The following is a 25,802-nucleotide window of genomic DNA, read 5'->3' as shown; positions in this document are numbered from 1 at the left end:
TTCATAGTGCAAGGAATGTCCTCTACTACTTTTAAGAGGCTAATGTCATTATCTATCATGGCAACTGGCTTTCCTTTCCCATGCTTAGGTAGGGGATTGGTGGTGATATTAGGATTGCTACCTGTCTTGATCCCAATATGATTGTTATCTAACAGAAGAAGCACATGTCTTCTGAAAGCATCACATTTATCAATAGAGTTGCCAGCCACCCCCATGTGGTATTCACATGTTACGTTCAGATCATACCAAGCTGGGAAAGGTGGTTGGAGAGGTTTAATAGGTTGAGGCCCCATAAGATTCTTTGCAACTAAATCTTTATACAACTCTATCCGTGTAACATTAAAGTTTGGTAATGGGCGCTCGTCCCGAGGCGGCCTTACTGGTCTTGCTCCAATATGGTGTTGATTACCCATTTGATGATTAAATTGAGCATTTCGAGGAGTATGATAAAATTCTGCCCTTGGTCGTGTTGAATCAAACCGTGCAAAGTTGTTTGCTTGGGAATACGAAGGGTTATGGACGCGATTGAAGGATTGTTGGTAGGGTCCTTGCACATAATTAATGTCTCCCTTCTTTTTCTTCCCTACTTGTGCTTTCTTGGCTTCTGAGGGTGTATTTTCTAATCTTCCTCTCCGTATGCTTGTATCAATTCGTTCACCTACTTCAATAAGATCAGAAAAATCTCGAGCCTGCTTTCCTAACATAATCTTATGATAAGGATCGGCTAGAGCATTAATAAAATAAGTTCGTAACTCCGACTCAATTAGAGGAGGTTGAACTTCGGAGGCAACTGATCTCTATCTTTGGGCATATTCCTTAAAATTCTCATTAGCCTTCTTCTTCATCCCTTCTAACTGTTCCCTTGTTGGGGCTATGCTTAGGTTAAACCTGTATTGTTTCATGAATGCCCCAACCAAATCACCCCATTTTTTATATTTGGAGCGATCAGATTTCATAAACCACCTTAATGCACTCCCTGTGAGGCTTTCCTGGAAGAAATTGATGAGGAACTTTTCTTCCCTTGACCAAACTGACATCTTTGTGTAGTAAGTAACCAAATGATATTCAAGATGACCACTACCATCATACTTGGTCAAGTCTAGTACTTTAAATTTTTTTGAAATAGTCACTTCCGGTAGTAAGCAAAGTTCGTCAATCTTAAGGGATCCCCAGGTGACTGGACCTTGTAAAGCCCGAAGTTGATCCTTCATTTCTGACATCTCTTCTTTCCAGCTATCCTTGGAATTGTCTTCCATGCCTTTTAGTGATGCATTATTAAAACCTTCAGTTGGATCTATAACCGGAATGTTATATGTATATACTTCTCCCTTATTCTACTTTTGGGTAGGTTATTCAGGGGATTTCACTATAGGATCAATCCTTCCACCGACTGCCGTACTATTAACAACCCCCCTTGTGGCTGTAAAGACTCATTTCCTTGGTTTCCACTAGGGGGTTGGGGGTTACTAGTGTTAGCTATCCCACTTGCATTCATATTTTGCAACAACTTCATCATTTCACCCATTTGAGCTTGTATAAGGGTCACTTGATTTTTTAAAGATAATACTTCTTCTTCCATTCTTTCCTCATGCTTAAGGTCACGAACCTCTATTGCCATAGCCTTAACTCGGGCACGAGTCAAATAAACTCGGGTAGGGTGATGAGTTTGGTTAAATGAATTCTTTACTGGAGCAATGTTATCTTCCTGATTAAAAATAAATAAATAAATAAATTATAGATCTTTTTTTTTAAAAAAATGGAAATTAGTGGATTGTCACTTAGAGTTGGCATACAAAATACTAGGTCACTTGAATATGAATCACTACTTGTTTGAAGAATTATCATAGTTTCCTTATTCCCTTAAGATACGTATTGTATTCATAAGAATATAAGGTTGGCAATCAATTCATAAGAACTCTAGTTTCTTTATAAATGATGTCCATTATAAAAGAGAATCTCTTGGTGCAAAATACAAGCAGCCCAAACATTTTACATATAATTCCCTCATATCACCATGATTGCGCTAATGCCCTTATTTCCCCCATGACATCACATAGCATAATGAAATCTGACATTTCTGCTGAAGTATTAAAGGGATGGCTCATGTGCTCTACTTGTGTGTAAACCTCCTAAAATCTAGGAATGGTTATATTTGCCAATTGAATCCAACTTTCAGCTTGATCCCTCCATTTTTCTGCCTCTTCTTCTTTTCTGAAATAAAGTATCCTCCAATCATCTAACGCATCAGTTTGTTGGTGTATTTGTTCTATCAAATTTTGAATTGTGCCAGATGTATCTCTTCTAACTGTTGCTAATTCATTTGCCTTTGCCTCCAACTGCTTAGTAACCATTTCCACCTTTTGTGATAAACTCTTTAAAGGATGAAGGGCTTGTACTTCATTATTGAGAGCGTCCCTTTCTTTAGTGACCTTTATCAACTTTATCCTGTTATCCAAGAAAGACCAACAAAAAATGTTGCCTGGTGGAATTGTTAGTGTCACTGGGGCCATTATCTATATTCCTTTTTCTTTTGCAAAAAAACATTAAAAAGGGAAAAACAAAAACAAAAACAAGCATTGCTTCTCTTCTTCATCCTTTGTATTTGCTCTTGCAAGGAAGTATACTCGTGTTGTAGGTGGGTTAAAGCTTCTTTGTTCTCCTGATCTGCTTAGGTCAATCTTTCTATTTCCTCACCCCTTCTTTTAAATTGTCTCGTTAACTCCTTCTGTGCTTCTGTTGTATCACTGCTAAGCAAAGGATCAAGGTGAGCAAATACTGGATTAGCTCCCTGAATTCTTTTTGTTAACCAAGTTAGATAATCTTCATCTGCCCTTATCAGATGCACCCCTAACTCCGTCTTTCCTCTATATAGAACTTTACCCCATGCATTTGCCACCTTTTGGCTTAGATTCTTAGTTGTGGCATCATCATGAAGGAAATGAATTCTCTGAACTTCTTCTCCCGAAGGAATTTTTTGTTGGAAACCTAGTTGTCTCAATAATAATACAGGATTGTAGTTTATTCCTCCCCGCGGCCCTATGAGTGGAACATTTAAGAAATCCCCGCATTAATAAATTATTTTCTCATTGCTCCACCATATCAATTTCCAATAAACTCTTCCTTCTTGAAGTTGATTAAAAACTTCACTCCACCCTTTTCAATCTAATATGGTCCTGCCTTCTTTATTCTTGAATGCAGTAAGTGGATTATAGGAATCATACCATTTCCCTTCTTGGAATTCTTTTCCGTACAAGTGATTCATGATCCACACATTTAACAAGTGAAGGCAACACCTCAATCTTCCTTTTTCTTGGCATGGCAGTGGCTTAAAGTCATGTAGGTTTCTGCTAGAATTGCTGGTACGGGGTTAATTCGGTGATATTCTACCATGTAAAATACACTGATTGCATGTAAATCAATTATCCCTATAACAACTGGGAATAGAATTACTCCATAAATTACCATAGCAGAAACCCTATTGAAAACAATCCATCTTTTTTGCTTAGCTAATTTGACCAAGTATTTCTCCATAAATGCCTTTGAAATCCCCTCTTCCTTTCCTGGACAAAGCAATTTGACCTCCTCAATATTTAGGTCAAGAAGTTTAGCAATTTGATTTTTTGATGGTAGATATCCTGGGTATTTATAGACTTGATCTCTTTCCTCAAGAGGCATCCCTAAGAAAGCTCCATATTCCTCTATTGTAGGAGCGAGTTGAAAGTCTGAGAATGTAAAACATCTCAATGTATCATCCCAATACTGCCCCAAAACAATTATGGCATCAGTTTGAACTGGTACGTAAAGCAAGTCCAAAAGATCCTCATATTTCTTCCTGAAATCAGATAATGAATTCCTTTTGATGTGTCGAGAAAGTTCTTTCAAGTCGTCTAATGTTTCTATCATTGCCTCCAACCTTATTTCCTTACTTCTATACACTACTCCCGTTGGAATTGCATCCATGACATTCATTGTGCTTTTCACTTGTATGCTAACCTTTCTTAACAATCCACTTTATTTCCTATTTAAATAAGAAATGAAAAGAAAATGAAAAGGTACTATATCACAAATATAATTTAATCATAGCTTCTATCCCTCCAAATCCTTATTGAATTTCAGGGGAATAAAAACTAGAGTTTATTTTACAGAAGATGGAGTATTTTCACAATTATAGTTAATGTTTTTTTTTCCTTTTTTTTACAAGCCTAATTAATTAATACTAACTTATTAACAATCTTACTCACTCCTCTGATTCCTTACTGCTCCTTAAGAAAAAAAATGCCCACCAATCAAATGACATATATATATATATATTACTGATGGCTTTTATAGAATATTTATAATCTAAATAGTATCTTTTAATATTGATAAATTCGCTATCTATTCTTTGTTTAAGGAAATGACGTGGAACAAAGTTTTTTTTTTCTACATGAAATATTATCCTTAGGCAGGATATCTCAGGAGCACTTCATCCACATACTATAGGGATACTAGCAAGCTTGACTTATTATGTGCAAAGTTCTTGGTTTGATCTAACAATCCTAGCATGGGTAATCAAGCTGCTTCCACCACGAAGATAGAAACCCCATTTAATAAATTTATTCCTCCGAGAGCTTTTCAACCCTTCAGGGAGCAAACTTAATAAATAAGTAATAACTCGAGCGAAGTTTTCATAGTAATCTCCAGGAATATGAACATTCCTTAGGAAAACCGTTACCAACTTCTGCTAACCTAAGGCTTCCTTAGACCCGGGTATAGGGCCCGTTATGTGTGTGAGGGCAAGTGTATGCAAATATGATATTCCCTATCCCTTATCTACCAATCAAGTCAAACGAAGAGATAAATATATGTACAAATAAGAGTCTTCTATACTAGAATTCATTCCGCCTGTTATCTATCCTAAGACATGTTATAAAATAAATTAAAAGATAGAGAAGAGAAATAATAAGGGAAAAAGCAGACAAAAATTAAAAAGGATAATAGTAAAAAAGAAAAACCATATTATATTTTGAACACAACAAACTTATATAGGTTTGACTCTCTAAGTCCTTAGTGGAGTCGCCAACTGTCGCACCCGAAAATGCAACGCAGACGGTGCGAGAGCGGAGGTTCCAACCTTCGGAAGGAAGACCGAAGAAATAGGAGTCGCCACTAAAATTTTGAGGAAAAATCTTGGAAAACTGTTTAAAGGTCAATAAGTATGGCCTGCAAAAATAGAAAATAGGTTCGGGAGTTAATTGAGTGTGGGGAAGGTGTTAGGCACCCCAGAACACCCGTTCATGAGAACAGTTACCTAAAGTTTGTTGTGCGATATTAATACGATTTTAAAATTATTTAAATTATCCCTTTTATATTCATGTATTTGATATAAAAATAATAACAATTAAGTGAGAAATATTTATTTATTTACGAGAAGGACTTGACTCAGAATCTAGCTCTGAGGCCTACGTACCCTATGATAGGGATCAAAGTCCACGTAGTTCGGGCAAAAGACTAGTATCAAATAGTTTTCTTTATTTAAAATAAAAAGAAGTTTAAATGAAGATAACTTATCAATTATAAACAAAACAATTTTCTAAAATGTACTGTGTTTAAATTTGTCAAGATAATTTAGTTTGACTTTCTTACTCCCATTTTATATTCTAAAAATGTTTTTGTTTGTTATACTTTAAAAAAAAAATTTGCTTCATCAATGTAGAAAAGTAATTTAAAAGGAAAGGTTTTTTAATATGTCTGCGGAAACTTATTGCCACTCGTGGATATTGAAATGACCTTAGTGCCTTTTAAAATTCTATATTTTCCTTACAATATGAATTTTTTTTAAATTATCATATTTTATTTTACCATTTTTCTTATGCTATATATTGAAAAATTATTCAATAAAAATTCAACGTACCTATGGAGACTTATTGTCACTCATGGCAATTGAATGAATTTGATGCATATGGTGACTTAAACGTTACTCATAGCAAAAAAGGTAAAGTAAAAAAAATAAATAAATAAATAATTATTCATTACTTAATTGCATGTCATGATTTAATTTATTATCATGCTTTTTTTTGTGAGTAAGATCATTGCCAAAAAGATATAAATAACAATTATTTATTATAAAAAAAACTTATTATTCAATTGCTGTTCAATTTATTTTTGATTGCTAAAAAAATGAATTTAAAATGAACCACTTTCAAAATAGTAAATTCTTGAAGGTGATTTTAAACCAAAACTTGTGACAATCTATTATTATTCACGACTTTATTGATCAATATCAAAATGTTTATGCTGACTTAGTGCCCTTATTGAAAGATAGCACGAATAGCTCACCTTCCCGCTATTCTTTTTTTTTAAAAAAAATGTGAGATGTTCTTGATACACAAATGCAAAATATAATCAATATGGGTACACGCGGAGATTTAATATCCCTCACAGCCCATTAAATATAGACTTAGGTACTCATGAGGACTTAATGTCCTTTATGGCAAAAAAATCTAAAATAAACAAATGATCGTTAAAATATAGTGAAAAGATAAGATAGTTAACCTAAAAAAAGGACAAAATATCCTTTCCATAATGTTCAAGAAAAAAAAAAACAAACTATAATTTTATCAACCATGAAATTTAGAGACAATGAAAGGTCATGATTTGGAATCTCTCCCTTAAGTTACACATTTCTTTTACTGTGACAATGACCTTGGTCACAAAGAGGATCTCAACCATTCACCAACAAAGAGAGAAATGAAAATAACCTAAAGAAAAGAAAGAAAAAAAACAAAAATAATAAGCTTTTACATTCAGCAACCCGATGCAAGAACAGCATATGACCAATTACAACAAGCATATCCTTATAAGGCTAAAACACGTATAAATCTCATGGCTTTCAAGTTCCTAGAGTCCAGATTGGGTTCAAGAAAATCATATTCCCCTACCACTGAAGAAGAAAATTTCCAATAATAATACCATGACTTAAAAGTGGTAAATCGAAACATGATTTCAACAAGACCATGTCCATATTATTTCTCTAAATTTCTTCATCAGCAACCAAATGTGCAATGAAGAGCAAATACATATATGATTAAATTACAAAGGGGAAAATCTATCACGAACAGAAAATGAAACAAACCAATCAGAGCATATAACCCAGAAATTTCCCATTCCTTCAGTTTCTATTCTTTGCTGAGATCGATTTCCAAAATTTGAAATCTTATGAACAAATGACAACAGGAAAGCAGAGGAATCACAGAACAAATGAAGCGAAAAAAAAATGCAATCTTACTTTACTTGATGATGTTTTGATGTTCTTTCTTCCCTGTCTGCGATCGATTTCTGCCTTTTCTTCCCCTTAGCCTTCCAATCCTCGCCTCTTCTCTTAAATTAATCTTCTTTCCTTAATCGTTTATTCCCTAGAAATCCTCTCAGTCTCTGTTAAATTACTCTTCTCACCTCATTTCTCTTTTAAAATTCAGCCAGCCCAACCCTCAGAAATTCTCTCCAACACTCTTAGTTTGAACTCTCGGTCTCTCACTTTTTTTTTCCAGAACTTCAGCCCAATTCCTCGGCCTCGTCCTCTCGATTTTTTTAGAAATCACCTCCCTGATTTCGGTTTCTCTTTTTTTTCCTTAGAAATTCGGCCAGCCCCCAAAAAGAACCCCTGTCCTCCCGAATCCTCAACCTGACTTTATATAAAGGATCAATCATCACTTACCATTACACGTTTCCCTCTCAAATCATCATCTCCATTTTTCTTCTTTTCCTTCCTTTCCGCCGAGTTTTCGTCCGCATTCGTGCTTTTCTTCTGCCTTCGCTGAAAGTGATCAGGGGTAGGTGAAGTAATCTGTTCCGATCTTTTCTCATCGTCATTTTTGCTCTCTTTTGCTGTGTGCTCTTGATCTGCTTTGCTCTGCCTTTTCATCTTGGTGGTCGCTTCATTCTACTATCGTGTGTAACTGCCTTGCTCTGCTCTGGCCGAAAAAACCTAATCTAGGGCTACTCTACACTTTGCCTCTCGTGTGTGCGTGTTTTGGTCTGTGCTGTCCCTTTGTGCTCTGTGTGTGGGCTCGGGTCTATCATTCATTCGGTTGTGTGTGTGTGGGCCAGATGAATTGTTGGGCCTTCCAGCATTTCATCCGCCTAGATATTTTTTTTCTTTTTGTTTATATTATAATTTGGAAATCAGATTAAGAGAAAAATTTGATTTTGAATTATGCAAGAATACCTCCTCTGTTTTTTTTGCTAGGTTATTTTATTTTTATTATTATTATATTATTTTTGAAAATATAATCCTAACAAGGATTAAATTTCATTTTTGAATTTAATTATTTTCTTTTAGTGAACTAAGAGAAATAAAAATTCTAATCATAAGATTAAATTTTAGAAATTTTTACACTTCAAAAACATAATCTTAAGAAAGATTAAATTTTATTTTTATTTTTTATTATTTTTATTTTTTATGATTATTTATTATTATTAACTAAAAAAATACTCGAACAAAATACAGTGTTCACACCATGTTTTAAGTACTCCTAACAAAATTCAATTACCTCTTCACTTATGTACCTTTCAGGAATACAACACTTAGGTTGACTTCAATTTTTCACATACCCTTTTAGAACCTTTATGTTGTGCCCAATAGGGTACATCTACCTTAAATAAGCTAGGCCACACTTTTCAACCTCCCTAACTAGGTGAATAGTCAAGTGAATCATTATGTCAAAGAATACAGGTGGAAAATACATCTCAAGCTCACATAATGTCCTCACAATTCGACGTTGCAAGCTTCCTAACTTTGTGAGGTTGATCACTTTACTACAAATTGACTTGAAGAAGAAACATGGTTTAGTAATTATAGCTCGCACCCCATCTGGTAAAATTGAGCATATGCCTACTGGAATAAAGGTCTCCATCAACACATGGCAGTTGTGTGTTTTTAAACCCTTTAGCTTTAAGTCCTTCACAGACACAATATTTCTAATATTGGAAGAGTAACTTTTTGGAACTTTAACTCTAGCTAAAAAATCACAGAATTTTTTTTTCTCTTTTAGAAAGTTTATAGGTAGTCGGACGAAGGTAAGTACAGCTTCCCCTCTCCTCTAGTGTTGAGTCTTCTCATATTCTCATAGCCACCATGTCTAACCTTACATTAATGCCATATTTGGTCTTTCCTGCAATGTGGAGTAATGTACCCATAATACTATCACATACATTTTTCTCAACGTGCATCAAATCAATAAAATGCCTTACATCTAACTTCCTCCAAGAAGGCAGTTCAAAGAAAATTCACTTCTTCTTCCACCTACCTATCCTAACATGCTTCACAAAAGGTTTCCCAAACTCAATATCCAAATCCTTAACTTTTTCAAATAGCTCATCACCAGATAATATTAGAGATGCCACCTTTTCTTCTAGTTTCCCATTGAAAGATTTTCTTAATCTTCGATAATAATGCCATTTGGGTAACCATCTGTGATGTCTTAAATAGTCATTCTTCATACCATGTTCCAACCTCACGGAATGTGTGCTATCTTCGCAAATAGGGCACCCAAGTTTTCCTTTAACACTATACCCTGACAAATTACCATAGGTTGAGAAGTCATTAATTGTACCAAACAATAAGGCTCTTAAATTAAAACTTTCTTCCTATACCCATCATACACCTCAACACCAGTCTCCCCTAATATCTTCAAATCTTCAACTAGAGGAGCCAAATACATGTCTATATCATTTCCACGTTATTTCGGCCTTGAAATTAGCAAGCTCAACATCAAATACTTGCGCCTCATGCATAACCATAGAGCTAGGTTATAATTTATCAAAATTACTAGTCATGTGCTGTGGATACTACTCTGAAGCCCAAATGGATTTATTCTATCAGTAGATAACCCAAGCCGTAGGTTCCTATTGTCTTTTGCAAAGTTAGGATACTCACTATCAATCTTTTTCCACTATGGAGAGTCAGTAGGATGCTTTAGCATTGTATCTTTAATCCTCCCATCCTCATGCCAAGTCAAATTTCTCAATTCCACTTCACTTCCATATAATCGTCTAAATCTTGGTGCTATAGGAAAGGACCATAACACCTTCTTTGAACTCTTTCCATTCTCCTTATAACATGATGTTGAACATTAGGGCACTTAAATAATGACTCATGTTCTTTCCTGAATAAAATGCAATCGTTCGGGCAAGCGTGTATCTTCTCATAGCTCAAGCCAACAGATTTCAATATCTTCTTGCATTATATAACCGCCTTGGAAGTTTGTTGTCTTTCGGTAGCATTTCATCATGCAAATATGAAAGTAAGTTTGTGAAACTCATATCACTCCACCCACCTTCTGCTTTCAATTGGTATAATTTTAACACCGCAGTCAACTTTGACACGTGTTCCCTAGCACTAGTTTAAAATACGGTCCTCATATCACTTCTCAACCTTTCAAGCATTAAGAACAATCATTGAGTTTCACTTTAACCATATTGGTCATCTCTTCAGCACGATCTACCTCACCTACACTTGTGTCAAAGTCATTTGACACATAGCTATGACTTGTTTGGTCATGTCCCTTACCTATCTATGCTTATACCAACACTTATAATTTTGATCGATTCCATTAACCACTAAATGGTCTTCTAATTCCTGTGTAGTGACCCGCCTCATAAGTCCACATCTTAGACAAGGGCACATAAGGCTCTTACTATCTCCCTCATGCTCAATACCAACTTTAATAAAGTGGCTCACCCCCTCCATATATTCCTCGATCGTTGATCCGTAGACATCTATTTTTATCCATAATCTCAAATCTATAAAAAATTGTTAAAGGACATATGATGAGTGGCTCAATCATCGTAAGTGCAAGATAATAAATTAATTACTAAACTCATCAATGCATTATTCATAAACTACTTGATTAAAAATAGTAGGGATTCCTAATAAAAAATTCCTACTATTAAAAATAAATTTAAGTATATCTTGACTTACAGTTCTTTTAGTTGTTTGATAAGCCTCAATTTTTATTTTAGAGTACTAACTAGTTGTTAGTACTCTTAAAAGAAAATTCGGCATTATAACGGTTTAAATTGAAACTTTCTAGGCACTAAGCCCTCTCTTCATACTTAAACTCATCACTATATAATCTAATTTTAACCCCATTCAATCATAAATAACAACAACAACTCAAACCCCTCTCTTCAACGAGTCAAAGATTAATGTAAATGATACTATATAAATAAAAGAATATTAAGATGAATAGCTTGAGAAGAGTAAAATGGGAAAACCAAGCCCATGGGTTAAAAGTGTATGTCTAAAGGCCATATTTTTTTTTTGTTTAGGAGTGCTAACTAGTTGTTAGTACTCTTAAACAAAATTCGGCAGCGTAACGACTTACTTAAAATTAGGACTTTCTCGGGTACTTAACCCTCTCTTCATATTCTACACTTTTTAGTTACATCTGACAATTGTTTTTGGTGATATGCAATTTTTTCTATTACAAAGTTCTTTGATTTGATACAAAAATTTGAATGCACTTCCTAGAATTCAATCATTAAAGCCCACAAGCTTTATTTTTTTAATTTAAAATCAACATCAAGCTCACAAAAAGTCATAGAAGCAAATTCAAGATAAAGCTCATGAAATATAATCCATAAATTCAACCAAAGCAAAGCTTAAAGTACCTATAAAGCTTAAAGCTGAGTAGGACATGGAAGTAAGGATTAAAGCTTGAAAGGCAACCATAAGCAAGAATTAAAGCTGCCCACAAGAAAAATTAAAAAGAAAAAACAATGAACACTAAATGCAGTTGCAGCATGAACATGAGGGAGGAAGGGAGAAGATGAAATGCATAGGCACAAGCACAATTCTGAGTTTCAAGCTCTGCGATTCTGGGTTTAATCTAAAGCCTAGTTCAAGCAGAATTGTTTGACCAACTAACTCGATTTAATCTGAGCTTAACGTTGAAAATTTTCTCCTTTCAAACATTTTATTGAACACCTTATGTGCACCAACGTTCAATCTATAAATCTAATCCCTTTTCTCCCTAAATATCATACTAATAAATTTAGAAGTGAGTAGAAAAGAGACAAAATGCCCAGTTAATTTGAGCATAGACAAACACACAGAGCACACCCAAGAAGTTGAAGGAGCTTACAATGAATTGAAGCCAAGAAGTTGTTGTTACAGACGAACACAAAGTTTTAGAACTCATAGCCTAAACAAAGGTGAACTCGAAGGATTAGTGGGTTTTGGTTATGGGTTTCTGATGAAAATGATGATAAGGTTTGGGTTTTTGAGAGTAATGATGAATGCAACCGATTCTAGTTTTGCTGAGAATGAAAATGATTGAAGAATAGAAGCAGAGTATCAGTATCAGTTATGATATAGTGTTGCTTATATAGGACGAAAAACCGTCCTCTATAGCTCCACTTACAGGATCATTAAATGTGACAACCGTCTTCTATTTTAAAAAAATTTTTGAAAATCATAATAAAATACAGGACAGTTAAGCTTGGAACGGTCCTTTATAATTAGAGGATTAGAGGATGGTTCTTTGTACAACTGTCCTATATGGTTTTTAAAATTTAAAAAAAAATGTGCCTAATAGTCTGCCTGCTGGCTATGGGACGGTTTTCTATAAAACCGTCCTATATGAGGCATCTTGTATACGTGGTTTTGGATAGTGCTTGTGAGCTTGGTTGTGTGCTAGGGTTTGGGTATTAGAAGAGTTGAGATCAAAAGATTGAAGCTTTGAAAGAAATTGAAGCTCATTTTCTTTAGTTTTTTTTATTCCACTTCCCTTTATTCTCTTATAATTTGATATGGGTCTAAATATTTATATTTGTGATTTGTGGATAATTATGAGCAGCTAAATACCTTGTTCTAGGAATTATTTGGAACTCTTGTATGAATTAACACCAATTTTCTCCTCTTTTTAATGATTAATGATATATAATTGTTTGTTTTACTCTTTTTTTAATGCTTCTAAGTGTTTGGAAATCATTTAGTTGATTTGTTCACTTAAGTGATGCTTGAGAGGGCTAGCTTGAATATAGATAGAAATATACTTGCTAATATTTGCTAACTTTGCATAGCCACATTAAGGTAGAGCTTAAAATTAGGCTTTACTAATTGCAATAAGATATTGAACAATTAACTAAACTAGATACTTATTCATGACCAAAGAACTTGTTCAAATGTTTTTAGAATCCTAAGTTAGCGCTTGCTATGAGAGGAGGTAATTTTAGTATTATGAAATATAAGAAAATAAATAATGTTAGGTCTTAATTTGTACGGTTGAAATCTAAGAATAATTGTGTTTCTTTATTTTCTAGTTTTAATGTAATTTTCAAAGTCAATCTTGTTCAACTAATTGTATTTCACTCAACTTAATTAAATTTGTAAAGTCTTTTATTTGATCATAATTTTAATGCAAATCTTCATGAGGATAATACTCTATTCACTCTATAGTATTTGTTATGGCCTGTGCAAATAATAATTATGTATGAAATTTAAAAAAATTAGACTAAAATATTCATGTAATTAATTTTTAGCATATGAAGGAATCAAGTTTGTTTCGTGAAAATATACTCTGATTTTATGATGGACAGTTTGAGAACAAAAAATATAATAAACGCTTCGTGATTTTGTGGTTTTGGTTACATAAAAACAATGACGCATATGAGTGTATCTCCTATAATAAAAAAGGGTGAGAGTACTTATTAGCATTTTTTACCATCATTAATAAATGGGAACACTTTTAAAGAGGAACAGAGTTTTCCCATGCAACTTGAGTTAGTCTAACTCAATAGATAATTAATGATATTCTTAGAAAAATAATATGCATTTGTAACAAATTTATTACCATTAACCTCTTTTAACATATTGATCTTAATCTAAATAATTTGATTATTCATCTCTTAAAAAAAGAAAAAAAAGACCGGAGGGGAAGTATCTATACGATAAATCACGTGAACCATATTAACATTAGCTCGTGACAACATCTTTTAGATATAATTAACCACTATGAAGTCAACTTATTATACAATATTGTAATAACTTCCACGTATTCTCATGTATAAAGTAGCTAGCTTTAAGTTCATCGTACAATGAACTAACTTAATCAAAATTCACCACAGAACGGTAAGTCTGACCCGGACTCCACCCGGCTGGGATCACATTGCTTGCTTCAACAGTGTTCTGAGACTCCGGCGACTCCGGAGAAGTTAGGCGGACAGAGAATGGTGCCTGAAGAGGTGAGCCAGAGTCAAGCTTCCAAATTGCACCCCAGGATTGTTGCATGGGACGCCATGATGCTGAGCTCTGAGCATCCTTGATCTCAACATTGGCAAGTCCATTACCATTCTCATATTCTATCACAACAGCAAAATAATATGGGTTCGATCCTGAGTCCACTTTGAAAGCTATGGATGTCCCCGGGAAGTTACACCTTACACTGCAAATAATGCCAAAGTCTGAATAAAATTAAAAAATAATAATAATTTATGTTGAAAAGACCGTCAAATATAATGGCTACAAAAGAAAGTAAAGATTGTTTATTAAAAAGTTGAAGTAAATGGATATACAGCACGTCAACACTAGTAGTACTCCTTTTTTTTTTTAATTGTAGATGATTTATAAAATGGACAAAATCAAATAAATATACATCCCAAAAATGAAGTAGATGAAAAAACCTTAAATTAGTATTGTATAAAAAATGATCAAATCAAGTTTAATTAATTTCCTCTCTAAAATATGGAGATTATTTTGGCGAAAATTATATCGTTGATTTTAAATCATGAATCAGTTTTGATGAAGTCAAAATTACTGATACTTCTGTAACAAAATATAATTAGTAATCAGTAATATTTAAATCTGGAACCACCGTTCACTACTACATATTTCTAAAAGGAATAATATTTTATCTATCTATGTCACACATAAAAAGGTAGAATTCTACAATCTGTCACGCGTGCAACAGTAATACATTCACGTGTCTATCTCCCGAAGGATAACAATAGTGGAATCAATTATTAAGACTGAAGAAATTTTGTTGATTGTATCTAGAAACTACAATTATTTAATAATTAATAGACATATGATTAGGATACATGGCTCTCACTACAATAAATGTGTACATACATTGATGAATTAATATAATTGATTCAATATTTTTGTTTCGATTAAAACTTATTACCTTCTATATTGAATGTCCAACTTGCCAGCATTGCGTAGCTGATCAGCTTGACCAGAAACAGCCATGGCACTAAAAGCAGTACCACTCAAGTCAAAGTGAAATCTCTCAGATGAACCACACCCTGGACACTCATCAGTGATCACAACGGTCACTGGATTACCTGAACAAGCCGGATTCGATGAGCACTTCACCTAAAAATGGGACCAAAATAATGAGATTAATTAATTAATTCATAATTTCCTGTGCACGAAGCTATAAAATGATAATGAATTAAGATTTTGTACGTACCTCATAGCAAGCTCCACAGCCTTTGCCTGACTTATATAGGTGAGCCTCCAGCTGATATCATCGAATAAAATGGAGCTTGCCCTACAGCACCACCATAGCCACAAGCACCGCCTGTATAAATAACTTGGATTATAACTTTAATATTTTGATTAATTAATAAATAATATAATGCTCCTTTTGTGCCTGAGAGTGGTGTATTTATATTTATTTTACCTTCACTTCCGTCGCCGTTGGGGCCTCCGTACCATGTAGCATCTGCCGGAGACCAATCAGAATCAAAAGTGTATGATGATGAATTAAGAAATTTTTTAGGGTTGGAGCAAGAGGACGAGCTCACTATGAGAAAGAATAACAAGAAAGGGACGAGAGGATTGAAGAAATGAGAGAGTGGAACAAGGTGAGGAGTGGAAAGAGCCATATAATTAGCGTGATGATGATATTATTAAAAGGACCGATGAGAGATTTGCGTGGATTTTTGTTGTATTGCTGATGATGATATTGGTTTGAGAGCCTCTGTGGCATTTATAGAGAATTTGATGAACCCAGGATTTAGAGGAACGAGACAAATTTGAGATGCGAACAATTCATTGACGTATTTTTTTATTTGATTCTGATTGGCATGTACATGGTGTATTTATTATCCCAAAATACATGATCATTAACAATTTAAGGATGATCATGCATGCATGTACATGAAAAATAATATAGTCAAATTTTGTTATTCGGTCATGCTTTAATTAATTAATTCACTAGAATTCATTTCGAAATTAATAAAACTTAATATAAACTATGATATTCGTCCGTAATTGCTACTATCTCGCTTCCATCAGATCCACTAATTAATTTTAAAAGTTGACTTCGTCTCGATTTAATTTATTCATCTTATAGGCCAGTGATATATTTTTTAATCAAATGTGAGGTGAAGTGACATGTGGTGTTAAGAATCTTAACATAATCTATTTCGGGATGAAATACAATTTAAAAGTTCCCAATCAAGAAGTCGCAAATAGGTAAGAATAATTTCTTCTTTTTAAGCACATCATCGCATTAGTGATTTGATTTTGAATTTCTTACGAATTGAACTATATTAGTTCCTAAACTTTAGACCTATCATAATTTGGAGTTAAATGAAAATTATTTAAACGAAGAATATAAAACTTAGGCTAAAATATACATTTAGCCCTTCAACTTTATGCAACATTTAATTTTAGTCCATTAACTTCGTAATCTATCTTTTTAATCCTTTAACCTTAATTTTATTAGTTTTATCATAAAAAAATAATCAATTGAAACAAATAATGTTATGGTTAAAGGACTAAAAAGATATTTTACAAAAGTAAAGGATTAAATTAAAACTTATATACAATTAGAGGATTAAAAGTATACTATAGTCTAAAACTTATAAGCAAACAATATCTTGATATATGTGAAAATTTAAGTTTCCTCTACTTCATGTTAATGGTTCATTCCTTTTATTTCTTTGAATCAAGGATTAATACGTCAAGACCTTTGACACATCAATTCGAAATACTCCACTCTGTAAAAAGTTATTCTTACTTTCAAATAATTTTGGAAAGTTATGTTGTGTGCAATTCGAAATATTCCCAGCTAAACTTGCAGTTTGCGAAGTTAATGTCGGAAATCTTGGATGATGATGAGTTCTTATACTTATTACGTAAATACTATAATCCGGTACGTGATGCATAGTGCATTAAACTTTAAAGATTCTTTAATATAGGTTGATGACTCAAATTAATTAAAATCAACTACTCTCTTATATGTAATTATTAATTTCTACATATATATAGTAAAAGGTTCATGAAATCTTGAAAGATCTATGACCGTTTGAATATGAAATCTTAAATTCCAATCAATGTGAACACAAAATGTCTTTAGGATAGAGTTTGACAATGCTTGAATTTGATTTAATCAGGTAGTTTTATTGGCAAGAAAAAGGTCCATATGGTCCATGATTCACGCATCTTGGTGACATTCCTCATTAATTTTTCTTAATTGCTTTGCTTTAAAATTAATTTCATAAAACGTTTTAATCGGACATTTATTTATTTTGGTTATAAATGCCTAGTGTCACACCCCTTGCACTCCTTGTAGAAGCATTTTTTTTGTCCTTAAAATAAGGCACACTATAGGAGTGTTAATTATATTTTTTTTAATATTATTCTTATTTAAACTTATTAACTATGAGAGAGAATGTAATGCAAAATTAATTTTTTTATTTAAATAGGGATACAATTAAAAATTAATTTTATTTTTAGACAAAATTAATGAAAATTAATTACTTCTCATCGGTGAAGTAACTAGAAATATCTTATAATAGAGATTGGGGGAGTATATATACTACTCCCTCCATTTAAAAATATAAGGCATTTTTAACTAAATATTACCCTTCAATAAAGTAGTTACCTATTTTTAAACTAATACTATCTTTTTATATTTATATCTATTAAACACCCTACCAATAAATATAAAGTCATTTATCAATAGCGGTATTTTTTTAAAAAAGTAACGATTATACCTTAAAAGACTAAAAATACCTTATATTTTTTAACATTTAACTTTTCAAAAAAAATTTTACATTTTTTAACAGATGGAGTATAAAGTAAACCTTCAAATATAGTCAAAGGAAATTAGCCCTTTCCAATCTCCAGCGCCCGAAAAATATTGAAGTAGCCCTCGAACAAATTTTTTCATCTGACCAACAAACCTAGTATAATTGTGATTTTTTATATCATATATGAATTTAATTTGGACTATTATATTAAATCCTTCGCAGGACTTTAATTTGTTGGTTTCATAATGTAGTATTGAAAAATAATTTGATAATAAATTTTAACTAGTGGTCAACATTAATTCTTTTGGTTCTATGAATGCTAAGATTGACTCGAACACAATTTGTTTTTCTTTTTTTTTTTACGCTCATGCTTTTTACATAATTTTCATCTAGAACTTACACACACACAGACACATACCAATGGCTTTCTAAAGCCACATAGTACCTCCCTAATCCATATATTTTGTGCTATGTTCTCATCTATTGTGTATAAACGTATGCCTTTATATTTTTGCACTTAAGGATAGAAAATAATTTAAAAGTAATATTTTAATTAAAAAAGTTGATTATTAAAATAATATCACTCAATTATCAACATATTTATTTTGCAATAAAGAACTTTAATTTAATTTCTTTTCAACAAATTTGTTCTTATTTATCACCCACACAATCTTAAATTTATTTTCAAAATTAAATGTTGTTACTTATATATTTCAACTCCATAAATACTACTACTATGTTACTTTTGTTTTAGAATTATTTATAAATAATTTTTAAATTATTTAAAATTAAAAGAGGAATAATGTGGTGCGCTAATAAAATCTTGGAAAAATGCATATTTAAAATTTGAGTAAATTGATAAGTGATATATACAAGTCTATTTTCATAAATAGGAATCTAATTATCTTTGGGAAAATAACAGAAAAATCTATTTAAATATATAAATGATAGATTAATCTCATGAAATGGTATAATTTCTATGGAGTCTCAAGGGATGTTTACATCATTAAAAAATTATAAGAAACAACACTTTTGCCCTTTATTCATATTAAACAATTCGTAACTTTTCATTTACAACTTTTATCATATATTAATAAATTTTATTTTTAAATTCACAACAATTTATAGCTATTGACAAGTCTTGATCTGAAGATCTTGATATGCATTAGGTGTTGAAAATTCGTAACTTTTCATTCACAACTTTTGTTCTTATATTAGCAACTTTTATTTTTAAATTCAATAGTCATTCATAACTTCACATCTGCAGGTCTTAATATACATCAGATGTTAAAAATTTATAATTTTTTTATTAAATTTTGTTTCTATATTAATATATTTTTATTTCTAAATTTACAATAATAATTTAATAGTTATTCACAACTCCACATATATAAGTCCTAATATGTATCAAGTGTTAAAAATTTATAACTTTTCATTGACAACTTTATTCTTATTTTAACAACTTTTGTTTCTAAATTCGCAATAATTCAATAATCATTCACCACTTTAGAGATTTTTATTTATTTGAGGGCAATTTGATCATTTCTTTTAATTCCCTAATGACAAAAAAAAACCCATGGGATTCCAGGGAAATTATGGCATTTCATGGGACCAATCTATCATTTACATAATTAAATGGATTTTTCTGTCATTTTCCCATTATCTTTTATATTTTGATAACATATATATATTATATATATATATATTATTGAGAGATCTATAATTAATTAAGTCACTTTTGTTGCCATGGTCAAGTGAAGTGATCACCCTGATAAGAGTGGAGAGAGGAGACCATTTTTTCTTATAAATTTCGATTGGTTTTCAATATAATAATATGTTAAACTAAATAGAAATATCGAAAATTTCGACCCCAATAAGTCAACCCAAAGGGTGGCGTGGGAAGCACATTCCAATTCCAATTCCAATTAGCAAGTCTTAGATAGTCAACCTGAATCGCCGGCCAGGGACGACGTCATAATTGTCGCCTAAGGAACAGAAAACTCAGGCCCGTAGTTTTAGCTTTCAGGAGTTCGTTAATGAAGCCGTTAATAATGGTGGTCATAAGCCGTTGAAACAGTGACTTAATTTCTTCCCTCCCATTTTGGGGTCCACATTTATATTTATTCCTGTCTCTATTGCATTTATTGCACGATTCATTTGCGGTACTGTCAATTGTTATTGTAACACTAAGCCAAATTGTTTGGTAAATCCTCAACAGTTTTGGAACATAAGAATGAAAGAATTCAAACAGGGTGGTAGCACCTATTGTGATGCTATTGTCTTCGTCAATTTTGAGTTCATGGGAAACCTCATTCAGAAACGGTCTACTTACATTGAGCCAAATTATTTCAGTCTACTTTGTTTTCATAGGGTGCTAATTTGGATCAAAGAAGCATCTTCAAATGAAACCTCCATTCAATGTGGTCTTACTTTTCCTGGCTATCGAAGGAAATTATTTCACGGCCTTCTTATAAAGCATTACTCACTATTAAAAAAAAAATTTAGCGGTGACTTTTATCCTCTAAAGAGTTGACTCTAAAAGTCTAGTCACTAAAGTTTTTGTGATGACAAACATAGTCGTCACCAAAAGTATACTTTTTCATTGTCAAAGATAAACTTTTAATGTCAAAAGACTTTTGTCACTGCTAAAGATATACTTTTGATAGTGACTATGTTTGTGGCACCAAAAACTATCAGCAACCAAATTTTTAATGGTGATCCTTTAATAGCGAAAAGTTGCCACAAAACCTTTAGCGGCAACTTTTGTCCATTAAAAAAAAAAAAGAGCCATATCCCATGCCATGTTAGTGCCTCTTTATTTCATGTCAACTGACACTTTGTGCCACATCACCTACCACGTGTGCACCTCCTCATGCCATGGCACGTGCCATGTCACCTTGTCATGTGTGCGCCATGTCATGCCACGTTGCCTAACAACTTGTGCCATGTCACACCATGACTATTACAAAATTTAAAATTAGTAACAGACATTTAGTGATGAATCTCTAATCCATCACTAACTAATTATAAGCATTAGTGATGAAAATTTTATGACAAAATGAAATCTGTCACTAATTACATAAATTAGTGATGGATCAGTGATGGATATAAGATGTCATCACATCTTAATCAAATTTTATAAATTTAGTGATCGATTTCCATTAGTCACTAAATCTTTATATTAGGGACAAATATTTTTAATTAAAAAATTAGTAAAATGAGCTCAAATATTTTATAAAAATAAGTAATTCATAATATACATAGAGAGGTTCACATAAAAAACTTCAAAATTAACAAATTAAATAATTACACAAAATTTTTTTTCTTTTATTATAAGTAAAATATATAATATGAAATGATATAAAAATAAAAATATTTTTTATTATGTAAATTTAAACATAAAATAAATTTTTTACCATATAAAAATATTTTAATTATAACACAATGATATAAAACGATGTATAAAAAATTTATTTTCATAATATATACTATTTGGTATTAACTAATATATTTAACAACTAATAATAAATATTGAATTATATATTTATGTCTTAATGTGTGCATATATGATAATATATATTATTAACATATTTAAATAATAATATATTAAATAAATAAGAAATACCATTAAGTTAAATATATGTGTTTAATTAAGTAATACATATTAAATTTTGCATATTATGAATGAAAAGTCATCACAACTCAACTGGTAAAAGACATGTATAAAAAGAGAGAGGTCTTATGTTTGAGACAAGGCAATGTTACATATGATGAGAATTAAAATAAATTATTGATAGGGAGAATTACATTGAAGTCTCACACAAGAAAATTAATTACTGTAAGGTCCATTGACAACTGAACTATATTAACAACATCACCAATTGTTAATATAATTTAGTTCAATTTTCAATAGATCTTACATTAATTGATTTTTTTTATGTGAGATCTGATTGTAATTCTCCCTTATTAACATGGCAGTGATGTGGCATGGAGGTCTAAATGGCGACAAAAAATTTTAATGTATAAAATAAATTAGTGATGGAAGTCTATCAGTTAGTGATAGATATCTTCCGTCACTAAATTAGTGATGAATTTATTTTAATCACTAAATTAATGATACCATATTTGTGACAAAAATTAGTGACGAATTTTGCTTATTAGTGGTAGATTTGTTCATCACTAATTTCATTTTTTCTTGTAGTGCACTTTGCCACCACATGCCACATCACATATTCATTGTAAAATATATCTATGCTAAGATTTAAGCCCTTGACCTCCTTCTCTCAAGCTTTAAGTACTCTTTTTTTGCTAGTTAAACTAAAATGCACTTGCAGTTATTATATGTGAAATTAAATATATATTATTTAACTAATTACATATATATCAAATAATATATTATTAAAAATATATACATATATATTATATTTATTTTCCTTTATTGATATGTTAAAATAATTTCTATGAGTGTGGTGTGTGTATATATATTATATTTTTAATAAAATATTATTTTTTTAGGAAAATGAACTTAAAATGAAATAATTTTTGAAATATTAAATAATTTTCTTATAAACATTTTTACCAATTTTTAAATTTTATTTTTATCTTTTAAATGAAAATTTTTAAATATATAATTTATTTATTAGTATTTATTTTATTATTTTATGTTAAATATATTTTATTTTTTCCATATTTTTCTCAAAAATTAATAAATACATTATTAAACACTTATCTTCTCCCAAGTTAAATTCTTCCCCTTCTTTTATTAAAAATAAATTTTATTTGCAATTTTTCAATTATCTTAAAAAAATGTTTTGATAAAAAATTTATTTTAATCATATAAATTTTGTTAATAGTCAGTTTGAACAATTATTCTTTATTATCTTTGATATAGGAAATGGATGAACATGTGATAAACTAAAAGTAGATGCTAAAAAAAACTTCAAATTAAAAATCTAAGAGGATATTTCATAATCAAAATAGAAAGAATCTTGTTTTGACTTGATCTAAATTAGTTTGAACTTTCATTAAAGTCTCTTTAACAAAGTCAATCTAAAGATACTAGAAAATACTTTCCAATAACTTTTCAATTTAAAATAAATAAACTTTAATAAGTTTATACATAATTTCATCCATAATTCAAAAAATCATCAAATATTCTCCACCTATTTTATTTGTTGTTTATTTTAAATAACTGTTAAATATGGAGCGTCTTATTTAAATAATTTTGTGGTAGTGAAAAGTAGAGCTTAGCAAATGGAGAAGACACCATGCATATACCAAGCCAGGCATCAAACATGCAATGTATTAAGTAATCTACATTGTCATTTGCATCTTACAAAATCTATAAAACTTTAACATTCTAATGCATACGTATGTAAGTAAGTATTTATAGACAACTTTAACATTTCAACGTTATTTATTTCTCATTCTATATATAAATACCTTTAGTGGCACAAAATTATGCCGCTAAAATTAATTAAGTAAATTAATTTTTATAAAATATTTTTTAATTATTTTTTTATGAAAATACTTTTAGCGATGATAGTTTGTTACTGCTAAAAGTATTTACATAAATTATTTTTAATTTCTTAATTATTTTTTTATGAAAATACTTTTTACAAAGATAGTTTATTACTACTAAAAAGTAATTACATAAATTATTTTTTTATGAAAATACTTTTGACGGCCACAATTGATTGCCGCTAAGCGTAATTACATAAATTATTTTAAATATTTTAATTTTTTATGAAAATACTACTAAAATTAATTACATAAATTATTTTTAATTTTTATTTTTTATAAAAATACTTTGGCAACAACAGTTTTTCATCACTAAAAAGTAATTGCATAAATTATTTTTAACTTTTTAATTATTTTTTTATGAAAATACTTTTGGCAGCAATGGTTTGTGGCCACTCAAAGTAATTAAACAAATTATTTTTAATTTTAATTATTTTTTTATGAAAATACTTGAGGCAGTGATGGTTTATCATTGCTAAAAGAGATACATAAATTATTTATAATTTTTAATTATTTTTTATGAAAATAATTTTGGTGATGATAGTTGATTTTTAGCAACAAGTATTAAAGGTCGCTGCTAAAAGAGAGCCTTTGGCGGTGACTTTTAGTGATGACATTCTACTTTTAGTGGCGACTCCTAATTTTCACCACAAAAGGTAAACCTTTTCTACCACTAGTGTAGTACATTCATATGCTTGCTAAATATTTTGCTTTTGTTTCTTTTAATGTAACATCTAAATTTTTTAATCTTAAGTTTAGAGGTTAATCAAAGGTGAAATGAAAGTTAGTGTGGGATTAGAGATTATGATGATTAATTAGTATTTTGATTTATTTATATGTTGTATGAATAGATATGGGTAATAGGAGTGCGTTTCAAGTTGAAGCAAGTGTGCATGGTGAGAATAAATCTTACTGTGCCATGTGCTACAGCTTGTGTGGTAAAAGGTGAAAATTTGTTAAGTTGTAAAATTGGGTGATTTTTAGAAGTGAAAATTTAGAAAACACACGAGATAGAGAGAGGAGAAGGGCTAAGGAGCTAAGACAAGTTATTTTAGAGTTGTGGAGGGTGATTTGGATTGGTAACTTGCTAGGCAAGCTACGTATAACTCTTACCTTTCATTTTACACAAATTTCTTTGAAAATGAGTTATAGAGAAATTGAATCGGTGGAATTTGAGGGGTTTGATTCATGTTCAATAGTAATAAAAAGGTTTTCGAAAGTTAAATTAGAGCTTTTTGACTAGTTTAGAGCTGAATGGTAGAGCTTTAAATCCATAAGCTCAATTTTAGCCTTTAGAGAGAGAAAGTTAGGGTAAAATTTTTTTTGAGCAAAATAAGACCAATTGAGGTGATGTAAAGTAGTAATTAGGTAATCATGGACTTAGAATAGATAAATGAAAAAGAGTTTACAGATGAATATAGCCCTAAGTAGTAAAAATGAATTTTTGGTCAAAATGAACCCAATGACTAAAATGTGTTCAAATTGGCATATTGGATACGTGAGTAGAGGAAGGAATCTTGAGATAAGCATGTGTGATAGTTGAATTCGATGGGTAACCTTTCTAGTGACAGCAGAGTTGAGGTAACTAAATAACTTCCTTTGCTTGATTGTTTATTGTAACTGTATGTTAGTATGCTATGTAGTGCATGAAACGGTTTTAAACTGAGCATATTTTATAGCATTGAGTGATTGTTGTGTGAAAATGGCTTTTGGTTGAAATAAAGCATCAAAATGTGTTTTGTAGTGTAAAGTATTAATTGTATATATATTATGTGTAAAAAGTATGAAATGGTAAATGGGAACCTTAAATGGTTCGGAAAAGGATGATCATAGGGGTAGGAGTTCACCTGAGTGTAGGAGATGATAAAGACCATATGACAAGGTTTTCTTAGTATCTAATAGGGTGCGGTGTTGGAAACAATTCTTCTTAGTGCCTTGAAAGGTGAAGTGTTAGAGAAGATCTCCTTAATGCTTATTGAGGTATGATGTTGGGGATGAGAGACTCCTTAGTATCTTTGTGATACAGTGTTAGAGTCAACAATGCGCCCATTGTGTGTATTGAAGGAAACCATAGTCTGTATTGGCTGGGTGATTCGATCACTGTAGGTGAGCTCAAGACTAATAAGAGTGTATATTGGTCTAAGATGAGCTTATGGTTTCGTGTCAGGGTGATTTAGAGGTTCAGTTGGTAGAGATCATGCTAATATGTTATGTGATATAATGAGATATTGTTTGAGATAATATGGAATCTTATG

The 25,802-nt window shown here is 31.2% G+C and overlaps 1 protein-coding gene across 1 annotated transcript; it reads right to left on the bottom strand.

Moving 5' to 3' along the window:
* Positions 1 to 14,044: 14,044 nt before the first annotated feature.
* LOC129289184 (putative expansin-B2) lies at positions 14,045 to 15,873 on the bottom strand. The gene is given in 5 exon segments (XM_054925990.1): positions 14,045 to 14,426; positions 15,168 to 15,358; positions 15,456 to 15,498; positions 15,500 to 15,566; positions 15,669 to 15,873. Coding segments are annotated over 5 exon segments (843 nt in total). The 3' UTR covers positions 14,045 to 14,089.
* Between the last annotated feature and the right edge of the window lie 9,929 nt (positions 15,874 to 25,802).

This window comes from Prosopis cineraria, unplaced genomic scaffold (genome assembly GCF_029017545.1).
Source record: "Prosopis cineraria cultivar Desert tree isolate PC_DT_omini unplaced genomic scaffold, ASM2901754v1 PC12, whole genome shotgun sequence".
NCBI classification, from domain to species: domain Eukaryota; kingdom Viridiplantae; phylum Streptophyta; class Magnoliopsida; order Fabales; family Fabaceae; genus Prosopis; species Prosopis cineraria.
This window is presented reverse-complemented; position numbering and strand designations above follow the sequence as displayed.